This window comes from Vombatus ursinus, unplaced genomic scaffold (genome assembly GCF_900497805.2).
Source record: "Vombatus ursinus unplaced genomic scaffold, bare-nosed wombat genome assembly UNPS02014798.1, whole genome shotgun sequence".
In the NCBI taxonomy this organism is placed as follows: domain Eukaryota; kingdom Metazoa; phylum Chordata; class Mammalia; order Diprotodontia; family Vombatidae; genus Vombatus; species Vombatus ursinus.
Window position 1 is genome coordinate 16,689,784 of NW_020954576.1, and position 23,707 is coordinate 16,713,490.

The 23,707-nt window shown below is 36.9% G+C and overlaps 1 protein-coding gene across 1 annotated transcript in view; it reads right to left on the reverse strand.

The window, feature by feature from the left end:
* The window catches only part of LOC114049853 (regulator of G-protein signaling 7-like), a 633,475-nt gene that overhangs the window by 196,644 nt on the left and 413,124 nt on the right, over positions 1-23,707 (reverse strand). Inside the window, exon 4 of the mRNA XM_027871288.1 lies at positions 10,547-10,597. Within this exon, the coding sequence (XP_027727089.1) occupies positions 10,547-10,597 (51 nt within the window). The remainder of the gene's footprint in view (positions 1-10,546; positions 10,598-23,707) is intronic.

Consider the following 23,707-nt stretch of genomic DNA (forward strand, 5'->3'; position numbering starts at 1 on the left):
AGTTACCTAGACTTTACTTATTTGTTTCCATCTTTTTTTTTCAGAAATGGTTAAGTATTTTAGCATTTCTTTCCCAAAACACAAACCAAATGTCACAAAACATGGGGAAAACATAGGAATAGAGATGAATATGAATTCTGCTTGTGCAGAAAATGTGACACCATATTAGATAATCATAAGAGCATTGATTTTGAGTAGAAAGGGACCTTGGAAGTTATCTAATTCAGCCTCATCCTCCACTTTTTTATCTACAAATAAACTGAGGCCCAGAGATATTAATGATTTGTCCAAGGTCATATAGATACTAACTGGCAGAGCTGGGATTTGAACCCACATCCTCTGATTCCAAATTCTGCACCCTCTCCACTGTACCACATGCCTCTCCATCTTAATGTGAGGAAGAACAAATGTGTATAGATCCACAATATCATTTCTAACCCATCTTAAGGTGATGGAGGCAGGAAAGGTGTATGTTAGGAGAGAAACGGTGAGATAGTTCAAATTCTGTTTGGGGGTAAGAAAATGAAGTTTTTTATTTTGTTTTGTTTTGAATTTTTAAACTTAACACGTCCACTTCTTTATGTAGGATGTTATAGAGAATTGCCGTTACTTACTAGTTACTTACTAGTATATTCTGATTTCTCAATATCTTAACTATATGGATGTACCACTATTATTTCCAAATCAGAAATATTAATGAATGAATGAATGAAGCATTTATTGTTTCCCACGTAATAAACACTGTGCTAAGAATTGGGGAGATACATAGAACAGGTGGTCCCTGTTCTCAAGGAGCGAAAACACACGTGGAGGATTTCAGTTGCAAGTCAAATGGAAAGATCCCATTTTCCTTAGGGTACAGCAGCAACGCAGATGTTAATGCTTCTTTGTTAATGGCATTTCCACTGACAAAATTATATCATTTTCTGGGGTTGAAGCATTTGACAGTGCCAAGGACTTTTGGCACAAGAACTTTCTTTTCTGGGTCTTGAGCAGCTGTGGCTGTAGCTCCTATAAGAGCTATTTCCAGGCTGTATCTTCACAGGAGTTGCTTCCCAGGATGATGGCTGAGGGCACCAGGCTGGAAGCAATGCTATTGCCAAGAATCTTGGGTTCAAAATCCTGGGCTGTTTTCACTGGAGTTTAAAGGGGAATGGCGGTCAAGATAGTGGTGGTAGTTTGACTTGACTGGCACATGATGCCCCCTGTCCTTCTCTTTGGGATGCTTTGCTGATTGAACTGGGCTGACTTGCCTGCCTTTTGGGTCTCAGGTTATTAGCATTTTGTGGGGGTAGTTGGCCCCTTCTCCACAGAAATTCCCTTCTATGGAAGCAATGGAGGATATTGGCTCTAAGGACTAGTCTGGAAGCAGGTCTGGTAGTTTACTGTGAATTGCTATTCCTGAGGGATCAGAGTCCTGAGCTATCCCCATCAGGGTCTGAGAGTAAATGATGGCCAAAGTGAGCGTTGTGGTTTGATTTGACTGGCACACACTGTCTACTGATTGTCCCTGCGGAGTCTCACTGCTTCTGCTGTGAATAGCATCTATCTAAAAGCATCTATTAAGTACCTACCATATATGCATCATGATAGCCATGTACAGACTTCTTCCCCACAAAATCAAACCAAAACAAGCAAAAAAACAAAACAAAAAACCTCACAACCCAGACGCTGCCAATTCTCCTTGAATTCATAATCTATTGTTAATTTGGTGGTAGACTGACAGAAACCACCAAACACACACTGAATATGAAAGAAGAGCAGCAAAAGCAATGGATTTGGAATCAGAGGACTTGGATTCATATGCTACTTCTGCTACTAATTACTCATGTGACCCCCAGTAAATCACCTTATGGACCTCCATTTTCTCATCTATAGAATAAAGGGATTAGTCTAAAGTATCTCCAAGATCTCTTTAAGTTACTGATCTAGTGGATTTTAAATAAGTTTATGTTGTGGGGTGGCAAGTTATGAGGAGTCATCCAAGTTCTATTTTTGTTTGGAGTCAACCCAAGAAAAGGTATTGCTTCTCTTTTGATTAATCAGAGGCCACTTCATGGAGGCAGTCAATTATAGTAGGCAATCAAACAAAGCAGATGTTGGAGTTTGGCAATGCAGATGAATGATAGCAGATCTGGGCATTACAGGTGCAGGAATCCAAAGGGACTTCAAAGTTCTCCTAGGCCAAACCCCTTGTTTGATAAATAAAAAAGACTGAGGGTCATCAAGTTTAAGTGATTTGCCTGAGGATACACAGGTAGTAGGTGGAACTGCGATGTTTTGAACCCAGATCCTGTTGCTCCAAATCCATTTCTGTTTCTATTGCAACAAACTGCAGTCTTCCAGGCTTGGAGAATGAATGGCCTGGAATAACTTTAATATTATCCTAACTGTATAATAGCTAGCACTCGTACAATGCTTTAAATTTTGTAAAACACTTTAATGTAGTATCTCAATTAATTTTGATAACAGCCCTCTGAGGTAGGCACTAACTATTATTTCAGCTTTACAGATAAAGAAACTGAGGCAGGGGGCAAAATGACTTGCCCAAAACCATGCAGCTAATGAATATCTGAATTAGGATTTGAACTCAGGTTTTCCTAACTCCAGAACCAGCACTCTAGCCACCATATCATTTAGATATCTGTACTGTGAGTGTATTACTCACAAAGAGTATTATATTTATATCTTCTGTATAGATGAATCAGATAGTATACCACTTATCAGAATCTTGCACTTTCATATTATTGTCAAGGCCATGGGGGAGGGAGAGAGGGATTCCAGGGGGAAATAGGATCATTATGTCAAACAAAATTTCATTTTTCTAAAGCTTCTTCTCATCAGACCTCCTTACCACAACTAGTAAAGGTAGCATTTTTGTCTGATCAGAGACTTCTCTCATTTATCCTGTTCCTCATATCAATTCTAATTACTAGAGAAATAAAACTAGCAGAAGGGCCACAAATTAAATGATTATCTCTCAAATAATAGGGAGTAAAGTTTAACAGAAAAAAAAGATTCCCCCTTTCTAAAAAAGTAAATATCTTCCCCTTTCAAGGGAGTCGGGGTTTCTAGTTGAGCCCATCCTGGTCTTGTTTGCTCCCAATCTTTCTAGCAAACCTGACCATTTTAGTGACACCTTAGGTGACAGGCAGAGTTAACCCCTCGGAAATTCACTGTCATCCTTTTTTTTTAAAAGGGAAACCAGGTTTCCACCTTCCAAACCTCCATTTTATGATGCCCAGAGAGTTAAAAAATAAAAAGCTTTGAAACACACTCAAAACTATCATACATTTTATCCTTCCTATCACTGGAAGCTGAAGGACACAGGCAATCAAAATATACCAATAAAACAGACTGAATCACCTACCTAAGGGGCATGCCAGAGAGCTTTCATGGTTATTGTTTTCTTTTTTTTTTCAATCATTAATTTTATTCTCAATCAACACTACTTGGAGTGGTAGAGATGAAGTGGGCAGGTGCCCACATTTCTAATTTAGAGCTAATACTGATTGTAGCTCTGAAGCTATTCATTAAACCAAAAGAACAGCTTTCAACTATTTTTGATTCAGCTTGCTGGTGCTACAGGCACTTTCTTGCATAAAGATACGGCTTAATAAAGTGGCAGGCACTAAAGTCTTAGAGTCATCATTGAATCTAGGCCCTAAATGCACCTAGTACAAACAGCCCATTTTACAGATGAGGAAACTGAAGACCTGGTTGGTTAAAGTGACTTGCCCCAGGTCACAGTTAGTAAGCATTACATAAGTAAATGAGATTTGAACTCAGGTCTTCTGGCTCCTGAACCAGTGCTTAGTCCTTGATCAGATCACCTCCAGCAGATTGTCCCCACTATCATCCCCACTCTTTCTCAAATCTTCAGTCTCTACCACTGTTTTCTTCCCTGATACCTATGAACACAACCATGTCTCTCCTATCCTTAAAGAAAAAAAAAACCTTACTAGATATTATCATCTCTGCTAGCTAATATTCTATATTTCGCCACCTTCTTTAAATAAAATGCAATGAAAAAGCCATGGTTTGTTTTTATATCTCTCCTCTCACTTCTAAACCCTTTCCAATCTAGCTGTTGACCTTATCGTTCAACTGAAGCTACTTTCTTCAAAGTTATCAATAAACTTGAACTCCTATTTGACAAATCATGTCCTTTTCTAATGCTTTATTTGTTCACTAAGCAATATTTGACCCTGTTGACCTCTTCCTTCTCCTTGATATTCTCTCCACTCTAGGTTGTTGTGACATAGCTCTCTTGGTTCTCCTTTCTGTCTAATCTCCCTTCAGTCTTCTTTGATGAGTTTTCATTCATGTCCATTAACTGCAGGCTTAGTCCTGTGACCTATTCTCTTTTCTCTGTATGTTATCTCATTTAGGCATCTCATTGGTTTCCATGGTTAAAACCATCCTCTCCATGCTAATGATTCCCATATTTATGTAGCCAACCTCACTCTCTCCTGAATCCCAGTCCTACAAAAGAACTAACCACTTACTGAACATTTCAACTTAAATGTCCCATAAGCATCTCAAATGTCCCAACGCATCTTCAAAGCAAAAGCTGTTACCTCTCCCCATACATTCATCCCTATCTAAACTCCTGTACTGCTGAGGGCACCCCCATCTTTCTAGTCACTCAGCTTCACTTTGATGTCATCCTCAACTCCTCACTAGGACTTACCACTCATATCCAGTCAACTATCAAATCTTGTTCCTACCATTACAACTTCTCTATTATACATCTGCCTTTCTCCATTTATGTAGCCACCTCTCTAGTTAATCTCCTCTTCATCTCTCACTTGGACTACTGCAATAGCTTTCAAAATGCTTTCCCTGCCTCATCTCCTCAATCGAATCTATCCTCCATACAGGTGCCAACGTAATTTTCCTAAAACATAGGTTGACCATGAAACCCCCCCAAGCCCTGCTTACTACACAGTCAACTCTAGTGGCTGCCTATTACCTTTCAATTTAAAAGTAAACACACCGGCATACTTGCTGTTCCTTGCACAAGATTCTTCATAAAGCTGGAATGCCATCTTCATTCATTCTCACCATTTAGAATCTCTGGCTTGCCTGAATATTCAGCTCAAACACCACTTTATACCGGAACCCTTTTTCACTCATCCCAAGTCCTAGTACTTATTACCACCACCACCCCCCCACAAGGGACCTAAGGATAATTTTAAGGAGGGGTCTGTGAAATTGGATGGAAAAAAATTGACCAATTTATATACATGTTCTCCCTTTACACTGCACCTCAAGCAATTAGCACAGTTTCTGGCATAGAGCAAGCATCTAATCAATGTTTTTTGACTGCTTCTATTCTACAAGAGTCTTGAATGCAAATCTCCACTTCGACATTTACTAGCAAGTCCCTTCACTGCTTTGAGCCTCCATTATCTTATCTGTAAAATACAGCAAATGAATGAAACAATTGCTAAATATTATAAATTATTATTATAATTGCTAAATATGTTATATCATATTACACTAAACATATAACAAATTATTATAAATTCTAGCTATAATTCTCATGTTTTTTAAAAGAGTATAAATATTTATGCTTCTTAGCTTATAGGGTTACTATAGGAATCAATTCATCGATATGCATTTATTTACTAAGTATCTATTATGTGCCATGCACTTGCCCAGGTGAATAGGATACAAAGACAAAAATGAAAAAACCTTTGTACTCATGGAACTGATAATCTAACACATTTCTATGTGTATACAAGACACATACAAGCACACATGATAAGAGCACTTTGTAAATCTTCAGCCAGTAAAGAGATTTGAGCTATTATTCTTAATGTTATATCCCACACCCTTATAGATATGTACTTGTTTTCTTTCTCCTCATTGTGAAATATTTGGAAAAACCTGGAAGAGGAGGAATTAAAAGGGTGATGGGAAGTTAAACATGTTAATGCTTCAGGTGCTGAAAGCTGTCATAGCAGCTGTTGTCAACTTTAGGAAAAATGGTTGAATAGTTGCATACACATCATTAAATGCATGAGGATTAGACAAGGTTGCTAAATGGATTTTAAACTCAAACATGCTTGACTATGTCATTCAATAGTCAACAATCTCCTACCTCCTCGCAAAAAACATTATAGCATGAGTTTTCAAAAACACAGGATGGAAGCATGGTATAGAGAAAGGACCCTGAACTTTCAGACCTGACTCTATGACTTTCACCTGTGTGACCTTAGGAAAATCACTTAAATGATCTGAGGCTGTTTTCTTATCTAAAAAATAATGATAATAAGAGCTCCATAGGTCAGAGGTTTGTTGCAAGGTTCAAAATGGTTTAAATGATTCCTACATATAAAGCTTCTATTATATTCTTTGCCAATAATAATAGTGATAATATATTGTAACTTCTGATTTTTGAAAGATTGGAAGAACCATCAGAGGTGCCCATAGCAACCAGTGAGTAGAAGAGACCACAAGAGCTTGGCAGTAATGATAGCCAAGTCCAGTGAGGAGCCATCTCATCTGAGCAAGGAAGTGACTTAGCCCAGAGTTAACTTTCTACCTCCTTCATTATGGCTTCTGGCATATGCCAGGGGAAGGAGAGATAGGTAAGGAAAAAACATTCACTTTTATGGACAGTTGCCTGATGCACGAAGAGGTTAAGTGACTTGCTTAGGGTCACATAGCAATGATGGTCTGGGAGAGACTTGAACCTTGGCCTTCCTGACTCCAAGACCAGTTCTCTATTACACACAGATCTTGCAATAGGGGACATAGCAAGCCAAGAGAGGTTCCAAATATTGGGTCCGATTTACTATAGAGATTCAAATGGAGCTATTTTAGTTTATGATATAACAGATGAAAACATTTCGGATGTTTAAAAAAACTTGGTCAAAGAATTATAGGAAAAGTTGGGAAATTAAATCTGTTTATGAACCTTGTGCCCATTTTACAAATAAGGAAAACAGGATTACCTATTCACTTACTTCCTATGTGACTTTATCAAGTCACTTAAATCCTCTGGTAACATTTCCTCATCTGTAAAATGTGAAGGTTAGACTAGGTGAATTTTTAGCTCTAAATCTTTTACCCTGAACCTTTGCAGTAGATATATAATAACTTCGAATTTATGTCTCCTGACTGTTAATCTATGAAGCTGGACAGCCTCCTTATTCCTTTCTACCAAACCCTATTCTCTGCCTTATAGTGCACTCTTACAACAATTCTAATACAATGTAAGCTCCTTGAGAACAGGGACAGCTGCTGCTGTGGTGGCTGTTGTTATTATTGTCTTGTTTTGTGCTTAGAATGTCCAGAACCTAGAACAGTATCTGGTGATAGTATTTACTGAATGAATGCTTTATGAATGAATGAATATTGCCTTTTCCATGAACACCGACAACAAAGGGAAGACACAATCAGGTGATGCATCTCCCGAGGGAGCCCTCTGGGTGAGACTCAAAACTCTTCTTTCCTCCTCCAAACAGTTTTGCTGAAGCCTATCCTACTTTTAATCTTTCCCTACTCATCCTGCCGGGCTACTGTGTAAGTGTAAGTGAGAGACATGGAAAGATTGGTCATATGGGGAGTGTGGAGAGAGACAGGACAGCAAATGGTGCTGAAAGCATCACCAGGCTGTAATGGATATACAAATGCCTGCCTCTTTGACTGCCTTATTATTAAACTTTAAGTTCCTTGAGAACAAGGCTATCTCTGATCACTACTTTGTAACCTTCAGAGTCAAGTACAAGGGCTGTGTACCATGTAGGCACTTAATAAATCACTGGCTGATAAATATAGTTCCTTTTGAGACATTCCAGCATGCCAAACATGCACTCATTAATCCTCCTAGAAACTCTGAAGGCCAGTGGGAAAATGATGCTCCTATTTGACAGGGAGTGAGAATCCTAAAGCAAAGAAATTCTTTAACTAAGGTTTCAAGGGTGCTCCCCTGGTAGATCAGAGAAGGCAGACCCTAGATCTCTGGAGAGGGACTGGCTGAACAAAGGCTTGAAGCACTGGACTTCTGCTTTTCTCTGTGCACTGTTACTTTTAGAGATTTCTTCCATTCAGAATTTCTCTATATCCCTCTTATTCTCATGTTCATTCCTGTATCTTTTCTCTCTCCTTCCTCCTTTATCTCCACTCTGTCTTTCTGTATTTCTCTTCTACTATCTCATTTTCTCCATCTCTTTTACCTCTCTTTCCTCCCTCCCTCTCCTTTTCCCTTTTTCTCTTTCCCCTTTTCCTCTGTGCTTTCCCAGACCTTCTCTAACTAGAACAAACTGTATAGAAACAGATGCAAGGTATGTAAAAAATATTTTTCAGTTGTGCAACAAATCTGCACATTTTGGTAAGTCAAAGACATGATCATTGTTTAGGTGATCCCTAAGAAATCATGGAAGTTAACTAGTGATAGTTAGCAATTTTCCATAGGAAGGATCATTTTGGGAAGGAAGAGAAATATGATTTTGTACCAATAAGAAATAGAAGCAGTGGGAACAGCTCAAGGACAACTGTCTTGACTTCTTTCATTTCTGTTTTCCTATTCAGCTCAGTCCAATTAGCCATGGTTAATAATCACAGTTACAGAAAGTCTTTCAGGACATATTTAGTGTTCCAGGAAAGTGAATGTCTTTTCCTTACTTATCTCTCCTTCCCTGACATCTATGGGGGGCCAGACTGCAGGAGATCAAAAGTTAGCCCTTGAATGAGTTGGAGAAACTTTTCACTTTAATGATAAATCCTTTGTGAGACAATCCTGCCACCAATAGAAAGCGGTTGGATTTTCTGCATGACTATGCAGTTCAGTTCTAAAGGGCCTTTAGGTTTGGATATATTTGGAACGAAAAGACAGAAAATTCAAGGACTTCTGATCCCACACCAAGCTTTTTGCATGTTTATAGTGATATGTATATTTTAAAATTCAAAGTCACCTTCTCCTACTATATTTTTCCACTTACCAAAAATATTTTTTAAATTGTAGTGCACATATACTGCTCACTCAAAAGGATTCACTGGGCATCAATTATGATTCTACATTTTAGCATTTATCTAGAGATAGACATTAATAGCTTCTAAAAACCTTTGAATGCATCAAGTTAAAATACATGCAAAACTCCTCTTTGTTCAGTGCTGACCTATGGATTCAAATGCTTATCTGGAACTAATACATGTTTAAAGAAGCCTGAGGGATAAACAATTCTAAATCTGGGCACTTAGGTCATCTGAACAAAATGGATACAAGTCAGAATGATTAACAAATTTCAAGAGAAAAGATTTGTTCATTTCAATGAGAGATTTACTGTACTTTTCTCTTGAATCCCCCCTTCCACCCCTCCCACAACTGAACAAATGCAGCATAAACATACCAAAATGTTCAAGGCTAAAAATCACTTCAAGTCTACGTGTACTCGTACACAACGAGCCCAACAAAATCTGTTTCACAATGAATAAAATCTAGGTGGTAATGATCAATTGACAGTCATTGCAGAAAATTCAGCCCATAAGCAAGAGTCAATGTGATCAATTTGCCATGAGAAAGCACTGACCTAATGCTTTCCCAACACCCTGTAGGCAAATATCCCATTTCCTTCATTTGATGAAAATGGGAAACTTTCCTGGCTTCCTACTTCTTCCACGCAAGAAAGTTGGAGAAAAATTGGCCCATTTGATAATGGTATTTTTTCTCAGTTAATAGCCCATTTGTGTCTATTTTATTATTTACAATTTCCTGAATCTTATTTGTGAAGAGAATGATGAATTGATTTAAGCAAATTCACAACTTTATTTCCTAGTGTTTGTTGGGGGGAGGCTACATAGGTTCCTATGTAATACAGTTTCATGAAGAAGAATAGAATAAAATTCGTAGACAAAGTAATTGTACAGATATTTTCAAGTAGTGCACCATAGGTGCTGTCACAATTCATTGATACACCTAAAAAGTCAAACTTCTATTTATAACTAATATCATTATATTAGTCAGATTTGAATAAGTTAGACTTCATAGGAATGTTCCTATTTTTCATTGTACTTAATTCCATTATATCAAATATTTGCTTGAAATAAGTTGGTTCTGTGCTCAGCACTGTGCTGAGCTCAAGGGATACAAAAAAAGATAAAAGATAGTCCTTGCTCTCAAGGAGCTCACAATCTGATGGAAAAGACAACTTGCAAATAACTGCATACAAGCAAGCTATAGATGGGATAAATTGGTGATAATCAGCAGAGGGAAGACACAATAATTAAGAACATTGTAAGTAACATGAATCTGCATCTGTAAGACACAAAACATTTAACTAGGGGTAGGCAGATATTTTATCAAAAATTAGATTTTAAAATGTTATTATGTATGTTAAAGTATGTGAAGAAGTTGCATACTCTATATAAAATGTCAAAAATAATTTAATATTTATTTGCATATGCCCTTCATTTAGGCTTAGTTATTATATTATAGGATAATATTCTGGTAAGAATAACCCTAAGAGAATACAACTTAAAAAAAAGAAACCTCAAAGTAAAGTAATTTCCATGAAGAGAAAAACAATTTACTTACCCGGATCTTCTATAGTTAAGTTCTTTGTTAACCATTGCACAATGTCTGACCCTAAAATAAAATGTAAACAAATAAGAACATTTGTGCTTATTTCAAGAACTCAAAACTTTCAAACAATCATGGCTAGTGACTTGTTTTTATTGTTTTGGTTTGGCTTTAAAAAAAAACAAATCAATAGTGGTGCCATTTATAGAACTAGAAAAACAAAGTGGAATGTATTTGGAGACAATGATGATAAATTTGGTTTTAATTCAGTTTTCTATTCTAAATCAGTCCAACAAGCATTTATTAAATAACTATTTTGTGCAAGGCAATGTGCTAGTTTTCAGAATAATTCATTTTTGAATAAGAGAGAAAATAGATGATATTTGCAGAACTATGACTATTAAGTATTATTGTGATCTTGGGAATAGAATTCTGTTGCAGAACTAAGTTCCATTCCAACTTCTGCCAGAGGCTTGGTCTGTGATCTTGGTCATATTTCTGACCTCATTTACTCTTCTGCACAACTGAAAAACAGTAAAAGTCACCAGTAATATAGTTCAGAGACATCTGAAATTATTAAAATAGCAGTGTTCATAAAATAATTCCAGGTACATTAATGCAAAAAGTGCTACAGTAATATCCTACTAAGAACAACCCTAAAGTCAGGTTCCATTTCTCTGGCCCACCCCAAGAGACTGACCCCATTAAAGGTTTTTGTTCTTCACTTGGTTTGTTAAATATCGTGCAGCCTTGTTAAGAACAGTAGAGACCAATTTATAAGGGCTATGTATCTAACATTAAAAAAATTGAGGTATCTAATTGCTACCCTTAGCTACTTCTGCAACATAAAAAGAAATAAGAAAAGGAAATTTTGAAACCTTGAGAGATTTTTTTTTTAATTTAAACTTTTAAACCATTTCACATTCAAAGTCAGTGTGGCAAAGTAGAAAGAATACTGCAGTTGGAGTCAAGAAGTCTCTGCTGTTTTACTTTGTGGAAGTCACTTAGGCTTTCTGTTCCTCGTTTTCCTAATCTATAAAGAGGTTGGTCTTGATGGCCTTGTGTTCTCTTCTAACATTAAAGCCCATGATTCTATTAGCCTAAATCATTCTCCTTTTAGATGGTCTACTCCACAAGTCTCTTGAACAACAGGAATCAAGGATTTGGATCCTTAGTCTCAATCTCTAATCAATTATATTTTACTTTTATCACCTTGTACTAGGGCTCTGCTCCTCTAGAAAGATTAGTTATTCTTCCTTCCTTCCCTTCCCTTCTTCTCCTTCCCCTTCCTTTCTTCCCCTTTGCACCCCTCCCCTATCCCCAGCCTCAGGAAAAAAAAAAATTCTTGTACTTATCTGAGAATTTTCATTTCAAACAAGACTATACATTAGGTTAGGGGATTGTTGGGAAGGAAAGAGTTTGCTCCTTTTCCTATCTCAATTCCAAGATTTTTCTAGGACATCTAGGTGATGCAGGTCTGGAGTCAGAAAGATTTGAGGTCAAATTTGACCTCAGATACCCAATACCTGTGTGAACCTGGGCAAGTCACTTAACTTCTATTGCAATCATGTTACAAATAGAAGATAGTTTCATGAGCAGCAAATATACATACAAAAAAAATTAAAATCAGTCACTACAGAGACTGAGGACCATCACAGGTTCCGGTAGAATTGTGTGAATCTGTTCAGTTTCCCCAATTATAAAACAGAGATAATAATAGCATCTACCTCATAGGGTTATCGTGAGGATAAAATGAGATAATATTTGTGAAGCTCTTAGCACGGTGCATGGCTCACAGTAGGCACTTAATCAATGTTTGTTCCCTTTCCCCCTTTTCCTCTGAATCTTTGGATTCTTGTTCTAAATACAGATGTACTCTCTCCTCAACTCCCACCCTTTCAACTGGCTGGCAAGCAAAGTAGTGGTTTCTCTGTTGGCTTGATAGCACCACCTCTGAACAGATTCATGCAATTCTACCTGACCCTATGATGGTCCTCAGTCTCTGTAGTGACTGCTTTTAATCTTTTTTTGTATGAATATTTGCTGCTCATGAAACTATCTTCTAGAAGTAACTGTTGCCTGCACCATTATTTTACCTAAAGTTGTATTTTTGAAGATGTTATTATTGCCATTAGATGGAATATAGCTGTGTCTTAATTTCAAAGGAAACTACATTTTTTTCGAATTTGGCAATCATTTCCTAAATACTATGAAAAATTTAATATCCCATATTGAGTTTAATCTTGAGGAGCTTTAAATAAAGCTTTCCATGTGGCTGATCAGCCAATTTTGTCTTTACCAGACTGCTCCCTTTAAAGCTGTCTCTGAATCAAATGCAATTGAGAAGATGGATTTATCCAGACCCTGAAGGAAGTTTTAATGTAACCAGCCATGAGACTTCAAAACTCCAGCTCTGTAGGAAGGGAGTGAAATCACACACAAAAGCACAATTATTATAAAGCGTGTTCAGCCGTATGCCTTCAATTACCCTGTATAGGCATCTGTACTTCCTGAGGCATGACGTTGCCTTTTAAAAAACATATTTTAAATATTTGGAGCTCTGCTTTTCAAACAAATGAGTAGTGATGCCTGACCCATGTAGGCTTCCATGTGCCCAAATATTTAGTCCCAACTTCTTCCTCATCTTAAAAAAAGGACCCGTTTTAGGTTAAGGGATTCTTTAGGGACTGTTTGTAGGCAGCCATGGAAATTCTCCATGCAGATGGAAAGATCCAAACACTTGTGCCAGTACTATAAATATTTCAAGTTGTGAAACATGCTAACAAATGGCCTCTGGAGAATTAAGGAGGGTTTTTTAACATCAATAAACACTAAAAGTGAAGTTTTCAAAAGATTTTTTTTAATATGAAAGACAGCAACTTTTCTTACTATGCTTTTAGTTATTTCTGAAATTTGTTCATCTTCAATTTAATTTTTTTTTGGCAATTGGGGTTAAGTGACTTGCCCAAGGTCACACAGCTAGTAAGTGTCAAATGTTTGATCTGAAGCCAGATTTGAACTCAGGTCCTCCTGACTTCATGGTCGGTGCTCTATCTATTGTGCCACCTAGCTGCCCCATTTTGTTTTGTTTTGTTTTGATCCTCAATTTAGTTTTAAAAGAGCCAGTTTAAAATTTCATGCCCTTCTATAGGATTTGGTATCAGAAATAGACATCTGGTTATTTTATGATAACATCAATATATTTCAGGTTGTTTCAGAGGAAATCCTATGCATTTAATTGGCACACTATACATTATTCTTTCATTGTCAAAGCCTTTCTGGCAATTCACCCATTTTGCACCTGCAAAAGGAAGAATGAGTATAAGATGAGGAAGGCATGTATATATCAACAGAGATTCAAAAACATCGAAAGTGGTATGTAGGTGTGTGTGTGTGTGTGTGTATGCGTGTGTGTGTGTGTGTGTGTGCATGTGGACTACAAGATCAAAATAGGTCAACAATGTGACACAGCATCAAAAAAAAAAAAGCCAGTGCAGGCTTATGATGAATGTGATACTTGATTAATACTGCTCTCTCCCAGGTTACAATATTTTATTTGCTATATCTGATGGCCTTTGCTCTGTCTTCATTCTTCTTGATATCTTTCTTGCGATAGAGCACCCTATTCTCCTGGAGGCTCTCTCCTGAGGTTAGCATAGCACTGTTCTTTCTTGGTTCTACTATCTGTCCTCTCCTTCTCAATCTCCTTCAAATCTATATATTGCTTCTTAATTGTATGTCTCTTCTACCCCCAAGGCTATGTCAGTGGTCCATTTCTTTTCTCTCTCGGTGATCTCATCAGCTCCTATGGTTTCAATTATCTCTGTACAGATGATACCTGCATGTATTTATCATGCCCAGGTCTCTCTCTAAAATTTCAGTCCCACTTCACTAGCTCTGTACTGAACATCCCCAAATGGATATCTCACAGGCATCTCAAACTCAATAGGTACAAAATAAAACTCATTACCTTCTCTCCCAATTACTCTCTTCTTCCAAATTTCCCTATTTCTTTTCAAGGCACACATTATTCATTCAGTCACCTAGGTTCATAACCTCTGAGTCACATTTAATTTTCTCACTACCTCAACGATCATTTCCAATCAACTACCATTTTATTGATTTGAGTTCCGTATCTCACTATTGTCCCTTACCACCAACTCAGATGGCCATCAACTTAGCCCCTCATTGCCTACTTAGTCAACTAGATGGACCTGGATTCCAGAAGTACTGAGTATCCTGAGTACAAATTCAGCCTCAGAAACTTACTAGTTGTATAACCTTAGGCAAATCACAAAAACATAATCTGCCTCAGTTTTCTCATCTGTAAAATGGGGGTAATAATATCACTTACTCCCTAGGGATGTTGTTAGGATAAAATGAGATAATATTAGTAAAACATTTCATAAATTCTAGTTATGATTCTCATCCTCATTCTCATCATTACCTCTAACCTAGAGAATTGGGCATCCAGCTTTTAATATCTCCCCTTTCCTATCCATCCTCCAACCAAATTCCAAAACAATTTTCTTACAACACAAATATGACCATGATACCTTCTCCAAACCTCCACTTGCTATTTATCACCTCTGGGATGAAATAGAAACTTCTCAACCTGACATTTCAAGTGCCTCATAAGCTGGTTCTACCCCTCTTTGTAGACTTATTTCATATTGTTTTCCTTCATTCATTCTCCATTCCAACCAAAGTGGTCTCCTTGCTCTCTACGTTTCATATTCCACTTCTCTGTCTTTGCACACAGGCTGTCATCAATTCCTGGAATACATTCTCTCTTTACCTCAGCCCCTTAGCATTTCTAGACTCCTTGAAGACTTGGCTTATGGGTCACCTCCTAGGGGAAACCTTGTCTGATCTAGTTTGTATTCTCTACCTTCCCAAATTATCACATGTATCTTATTTGCTTACATGATATCTTCCCAGTAGAATGTAATTTCTGAAAATACCATTTTTTCATTCTGTCTTGGTATTCCCAGTGCCTAGCAGAGTGTTTTTTATGTGGTAAGTGCTTTTAAGATGTTTATTGAATAGGATTGTTTGAAAGTGTTCTGGCCTAGGGAAGTGCTCCTGTATCAGGGGTCTGCTGGAGTCAGTTTGAACTGGCTTGTGAGAGTAGATATTTAATTTTCAGTGTGAGCATTTACACCTCAGAAATTGGCAAATGCTACAAATAAAGTTGTAATTTGTGATTTTGTTGATTGTCTAGACTGAATAAAGTGATGGGAAATAAGAATAATGTAGATTAATTTAACAATGTGTCTCATGTACATTTTTCTAGAGCTGACTATAATCTCAGAGGGAACGCACAAGCATTATAGGCCATTTGGAAAGACTTCCTGCAGAAGGTGGAGCAGTGTGAGGTGTAAAATGGATAATTTCAATTACACTAAATTAAAAATGTTTTTGTACGAATAAAACAAATGTAGCCAAGATTAAAAGGAATTTTAGCTGAGACTTGTCAGAAGCCAGGGAAGCCAATACGCTGAGGCAAGGGGGAAAAGCATTCCAGGAATGGGAGATACCTCTATAATACATGAAAATAAATGCATTCCTTTATCTTATTATAAATATAACTATATATTGCTTTATGAAAAAGTTGTCAGCATGAAAGATTGTTTCAAATTGGAGCTTTTGTAAACTGACCCATATTCTAAGTGAGTTACAGGTCTCATTTAAAGGAATCTTATGCTGTATACTTTTGTAAAATGGAGATGGCTTCTATAAAATGAATGTTACTATTTCCCCAAAATTTATTTAATTTTTATGTATTTGCAAACCTGAAATTCTTAAAGCAATTAGAGCTCAAAAACAGGGCACCTAGATGTTGTAGTGAATAGAGCACCAGGCCTGGAGTCAGGAAATACCTGAGTTCAAATCCAGCCTCAGACACTTACTAGCTGTGTGACCCTGGGCAACTCACTTAACCCTTTTTGCCTCAGTTTCCTTATCTGTAAAATGAGCTGGAGAAGGAAATGGCAAATCACTCCAGTACATTTGCCAAGAAAATCCCAAATGAGGTCACAAAGAATTAGACACAAGTGAAATGACTGATAGCCACAACAAAGAGCTCAGAAAACATGAAGTAATTTGAGTATTGCCAACACAATACAGACAGTAAAGTGGGCGAAATAAATACAGTCAATCACCTTCCAACAATGTGCTGCATTTGTGGACTCCTGGAGGGAAAGCACAGCAAACAAATCAACCAGGAGTATATTAATCAGAGTTAGGATAACTTTTTTTTTTCTAAATACACCTCATCTAAGAGAAAGGAAATCTGAGTGGAATGTCTAGGTAAACAGTTGAGTACATGGCTAGTTAGATTTTTCACTTTATAAATTATTGTTCTAGCTTTCTGTGGCTACAGATTAAATGGTAGTCTCAAACAATGCCAAGCTCTATAAATAGTGACAAATTACAAATCAAAAAGATAGGAGTTGGAGTGTGTTGTTTGGAAGGGACCATCTGCAGCAGTGGTCAGTAGAGCCATCTTTGAGTGCAAAGAAGGATGATGAGTATAGATAAAGATATGTCTCCCTCCCCAAATCTGGGAAAACACGTTACTGTATAAAGAATATAGAATAATGATGAGCCTGTCCTCTTTAGTTATTTTGGAATAGTTACTTAATCCATGGTAGAATGGTAAATTTAACTCAATTCACTTTTTGGTATATAAGGAATGCAAATCGCAGGATACATTTATCTAATGGGTCTTGTAAAAGGGAGCCAGGGAGTACATCTGTGATTCTACTTCTATCTCTTCAAAGCTCATAAAGGTTTATTCAAAGGCTTCAGCAATTGCAAAACATAAGAGCAAACAGTGCCATGCCTGGTGATTAGATAATAAAGGAAATTTAACACACCCATTGAAATGTTCCATGCCTTCACCTAACTCCAGAGATCAATAAGAGTATTTAACACAACTAAGAATCCACTTGTATATACAATGAAGTGTTGTGTAGTGCATCTAGTTATTTCCTTTTAATTTCTACAAGTGTGCACCCTACTATGTGTATGTCTACATTATTGTTGTTATTGTTGTTGTTGCTGTTATTTTGGTCTGGACCTGTATATTCACTGATGTGGGGAACTCAAACCTGCAACATTGATCAACAACTCACCTATAATCTCAGAGAGACACCTAGGACACTTGAGAAGTTAAGTGATTTGTCCATGGGCACAACACTAACATGTGTCGAAGGTAAGACTCAACTTATGTGAACCTGACACAAGTCTAGTTGTTTTTTTTTTTTTTATACTCAACATAAAGCCTTTTGTCTACTCACATGTTAGCATCGATATTGGTTGTCCCTAAAGACTTAGTGGACTTTTAGTATACTAAAGCTTAAAACTCCACTAAGAGTTTTGATATACCCTTTATATCTTTTCTAACTGGACAAAGGTAACAGGTGGTATTACTTTTATGGGATATGATGACATTTATTACTACACATGAAGAGAATCCTACCAACTCAATGTCATAAGACTACATACATGAAGATATATGAGAAATATATTTTTGTGAGGTAGTTAATAAGAATCTCATTTATGAATAAAAGGATCCTCCTAGGCAATTCCACTAGGTTCCCATTGAATTTTGTATTAGACTTCTGAGATGAAATATGTTAAACATTTAAACATACTGAATATTAAATTTACTATCCCCTATAGCCAGAAAAAAATCCAAAATCAAGCAAACTTTGAATATTACATCCCTTGGTATCTCCCCCTGCTTCTACAGTATAAGCTAGCAGTAACTTCAGGGCTATCATTGCTGCTTCATCAAACTATTACCTTCTTTAAAAATATCATGCAAAATGATAAAAGCCTTTAATCCACTTGGACTAGAGGCTCTCAGTAAAGTGATCAGCATAGTCATCCAAATTATATTTTAGTAGTTTTTTTAAAAATGAAATTGTGGAGGCACTCATATGGCAAACTTTTTTTTCTTTATCTAGAATCCTCCCCATCTTGATCAATGAAATCAGCACAGAGCAAAATGAAGATACCTTTCCTGATACGTTTCCTGATGTCTATTCTTTTAGGTAATTTGCACATAAATCACTTCTATTTTACCGCACTTGCAAAACTTAACATATCCTTTCTCCAGGTCTAATAATAATTACGTGTACCATCCAATTCCTTTTTAATATGTGCACGTGCGCGAGTGATTATATAATAAATGGTGCTTTCCTGGAATACAAGCCCTCTAAATTATATAGTTCTTACCAAGTCATGCTTCTGGAAGGAGAAACCTGTTATCAAGTCACAGATCTTCATTCATTGCTACACAATATTCAATTTCAGTGGCAGTCTAAGCTTCATTTTCCTACACAGTAAGAGTTCAAACATTTTACCATCTTCATGAAAGAGTTATATAAATAAGTAATTTCTGAATCAGGTTTATTTTTCTAACATTTTCTAAGCTAAAATATTGAAGCTGATCTTTGCGTTTCAATGAACCTCTTTTGAAGACATTACTTGTCTGTTTTCTTATTCTATGACGGAATACAATATAATCAAAAGTTATTTCATGCAACTTACTACAGATACTTAAACCTATCAATGAGCTTGATATTTGTCCTCCATTTAAGCCTTCTTCTAGAACCTCATTATGCCATTGAGGTGACCATGACTTTGGAAAAGCAATGCCAATGGAATAGAAACTGGCAGGTCTGATCATATCAGGAAGGTTTAGAGTTGAGATCCGCCAAAGGACTGTGTGCCAGTCTCCTGAAGATCAGCTTAGTTAAATGTAGAGAATCATCATCAGAGGATGGGTCAGCTGTTCATGAACTGTTAAGCAAACAACAACTCATGAAGACAGTCTACTATGACAAAGATAGGTTACAATTTATAGGGATGAAAGAAGAACCTGGATTTAAATACTGACTCTGATGCTTACTATCTGTGTAGCCATAGGTAACACAACATCTAACCACAGCTTCCTTATCTTTAAAATAGGGATAATAATAGTTGTACTATGCATCTTAAAGAATTACTATAGGATAGCACTTTATAAACCATAAAGCCCGAGATTAACAGTAACTTACAGTTGAACTGCTCAAAAAATTTTGTCAGGTGTTTGAAATAAGAAGAACGACAACACATTAAGGTTTGCAAACAACTTTGTAAATATGATTTCCTTTAGTCCATCCTCATAACAACCTTGTAAGGTAGGTGCTGTTACTATCCCTGTTTCTATAGATGAGGAAACTGAAGCTCAGCAAGGTGAGTTTCTTGTGATCAAAAATCTAGTGAATGTTGGAAGTATAAGACCCCTAGCAGTGGCAGCACACTATAGACTACACTAGCTGTCACAACATCAAGGGAATCAGCTCCTCTGGAAAACCTTACCCATCTCTACCTCATTCCAATCAACTGCCACTCACAGGGCAAGTAGGGCATCCTAGTTGAAGCAGCAAAACACTGTAAAGTAAGAACAGGAAGCGGCAAGTTCCAGTCAAGTCAAACCACCACCACCACCTTGACCATCATGTCCCCTAAGACGCCTGTGGAGACAGTCCAAGACCCTGAACCCAAGGGCCTTGAGAAGACCAGTGTTCTCACCCTTTCCCCCAACTCACTAGACCTATTTCTAGCCTAGCCCCTGTAGCTATTATCAAGGTGGGAACTCATTGTTGAGGAGTTGCCCACTTTCCTTTCCACCAACAGCAACAAGGCTGGATGACCGGTCAATGGTATGAAGGAGATCATTAATGTTTTGGACTGGGCTTGGAATAGGCAACCTCCTTTCCAAATCTGAGATGTTGTGAGGAAGTACTTCATACTTCTATAAAAGGTCATTTTAAATACTTTATACTGGTGAAAATGAAATGTATAGCTCTATACTTGCTCCAGAAAAAAAAATCACATAATAATCATAGATTTAGATATAGAAGGGATCTTGGACATTGTCTAGTCCAACAACTTCATTTTAAAAGTAAGGAAACAGTGGTCCACCCAGATTAAGTATATTTCTCAATATTCCCTAGGTAGTAAATAGTGGATTCAGAGTTAGAGCTCAGGTTCTCTGCTTCTAAAACCATTGCTCCTTTGACAAGACCACAAACAACCTCCATATTACAAAATCTCTTATAATGCAAGAAAACCAATGCTATGAGATCTGAAGGTCCACGTCTTTGATTACTTTAGGTTATTAACCTCCATAAAAGGCTTTGTTTTTCCTGAAAGCACCTTACTGGGCTTCAGTTTCCTCATCTATAGAAACAGGGATAATAACAACACCTACCTTACAAGGTTGTTATGAGGATGGACCGAATGAAAGCATATTTACAAAGTAGTTTGCAATACAATGTAATGGAATATTACTGCACAATAAGAAATGATTAATAAGAGTACAGCGAGGCAAAAAAAGACTTATATGAACAAAATACAGACTGAAATAACCTGATCCAGGGGGAAAATATACACAATGAATACAACAATGTAAAGGAAAAAGAACAACAAAAATTGAAAAGGAACACTGTAGAGTGACAATGGTCAGATTTGACCCCAAAGGTAATAGATGAAAATGTATCTTCTTTGCAATAGTAAGACATTATGAAGTAAAACACTGCATGTACTGTCAAACTTGACTAAGTGTGGGTTAGTTTTCCTGAATTGTTTTTCCCTTTCTCAATTCTTTATTTTAAGGGAAGTCTCTCTGGGTGGAGAAGGGAGGGCTATGTTAGGAAATGAAGCAATGTTAAAAAAAATCAATATAGTTTTAAAAAGAAAAAAAGTTAAAAAAATCAAAGAAGGCAACAATATTATCATCCATGGCAACTTGGAAGTACAGAGTTTAAACACTTAGAGAGGAAGTGAAATCACACCTGAAAGCAAAGGAGAGTGCACTGTGTGCTGGGGTGATGAAGTCACAGCTTTTTCAAAATCAGAAGTTCTCTTTCATTCTGGGATAAATGACTAATCTGCTGATGTAGCAAGGGGGCTTAAAGCCAAATGCAGAAGGCATAAGATTAAGTTAAGAATATTTACAGCCCTGTCACTTTTCACAGGTCTTAAGCCCGGTTAGGTTCTTTAACCTATCACACTTTTCTCTATTGAGCAGATGTTAGGAGAAAGGGAAAAAAAAAGTATTTGAGAATCAAGGGTATTCTGTCACATGAACTCATCATAGATACCTTTTTAGTAGGGTAATGCATGCAAGAACTTCAGATAGCTAAATGCCTGGATCAAATGAATGCGTGTCCTGAGGGGAACACTTATGAGATAAAAAAAACCACAAATAACAATGACAAATGAAAAATGGATAGAAAAGGAGACAGCCAGCATCACCTAACTCTTTGCAGCTATGCTGCTCTGCAGTGATAATGGTAACAGCTAGGATTTATGCAGCTCACAATCGATCCTAACAACCACTGTTCAAGGTGGGTGTTATTATTATCCTCGTTTTCCAGATGAGAATGGAAGCTGAGGAGACAAAGTGACTTGCCCAAGGCCACTCCATTAGTGAGTACCTGAGGAAGGATTTGAACTCAGGGCTTTCTGACTGACTCCCACGTTCTATCCACTACACCACCTGACTGCCTATGTCTCCTTTCCTTTTTCTCCAAGCACTTGCAGTGCTTGGAGAGGTCCTCTGAAAGAGGTTTTATGGGGGCTAATCTCCAGTCACCAGCAGTGATAAACCTAATTTTCTAGTATTTATGAGGATGGTGCATTCCTCAGAGCTAGTACCTTTAACTGCTACTTTTTTATCTAAGAAGCTCATTTCTTGTTGTGCTAATATTATTACTGAGCTATACAAATTAAAGAAAAAGAAAACACATGAATCACTAATTGTAGTATGTCACAGTAACGATTCAACATTTGATATTCAAAACAAGGTATGCATGATATGTTGGTAAAATAGCATGTTCTAAAGGATGAGGAATTATGAAACTATCCTGGAGGGAGTTTCCAATTTTTTTTTTAATTCCAGCACCTTTCTACAAAACAATTTTGGTGCCTACTTAGTATAAAATGACTAAAAGTTACCATTCGTAGATTAACATTCTTTATTAAAATATATATGGATTTAAAATTCAAGGCAAAGGGATTCAACAGCATGTGTTTTTCCAACCCCAAGTTATGGGGATAGAAATCTCAGACAAACTGAGAAGCTGTTAAATATAGCTCCCATTTCCATGAGCTATATTTGTATACACTTTCCAGACTCCTTCTCTGACCAACACTCAAGTTCCCACTCCTATGCTCTGATTGAAGAGTTTTCCCTTATCTCATCTGGTTTTTGATCTACTACACTTCAATATGGGGGTAATAATAGCACCTTCTTCATAGTGTTGTTAGGAAGACCAAATGAGATAGTATTTGTTTAAAAAATAAAAGGCTTAGTAAGTGCTTGGCACATAGTAGGCACTTTACAAATGCTTATTCCATGCCCCCCCTTACTCCCATTCCTCTACCTATCCTCTTTCTAATTCTACTTCTGAGTACTACTAACCCTGGACTCTAATAACCATTACTTATAACTTTTCTGTCAAAAATATTCTTCTCTAAATACTATTCCCCAATAGGTGTTATCTTCCTCTATTAAGTTTCCTAAGGAGAGGAACTGTCTTGCTTGCATTTGCATTACCAGTATTTAGCATTGTGTCTGGCATATGGTAAAGCAATTAATAAATGCTTTTAAATTTGTTTGTTTATATGTTGTTTTAAAGTCTATGAATCAATTTCCTCAAAATAAACTGGTGAGACAGGTAATATGATCAATATATGTATTTTGAAGATGAGGAAATTGAAGTTCAGGGAGCTAAGTGACTTGCCCAAGGTCACATGGTTGGAAAGAGGTAGGTCTTAAGTACAGGTTCTTTGAGTACAAATCCTGTACTCTTTTAAATATACCATACTCTGCAGAGGTATAATATGATAATTTGTTAAAATGACAGAAATTTTTAATATCCAATGAACTATGGACTGCCACTCCTTTTAGATGTTCTTTGTAATGTCAGAATTTCAGTAATGCCCTTGAATTCCTACTCTTAAGATATTTACTCTTTTTTATTAATTTACTTTGATTTATCAATAATCACTTCCATATGCTTTTGAGTTTAAAATTTTTCTCCCCCTTCCTCCCTACCACCATCCACAAGACAGAGCAGAATCTGATATAGGCTATACATTTACATTCATATT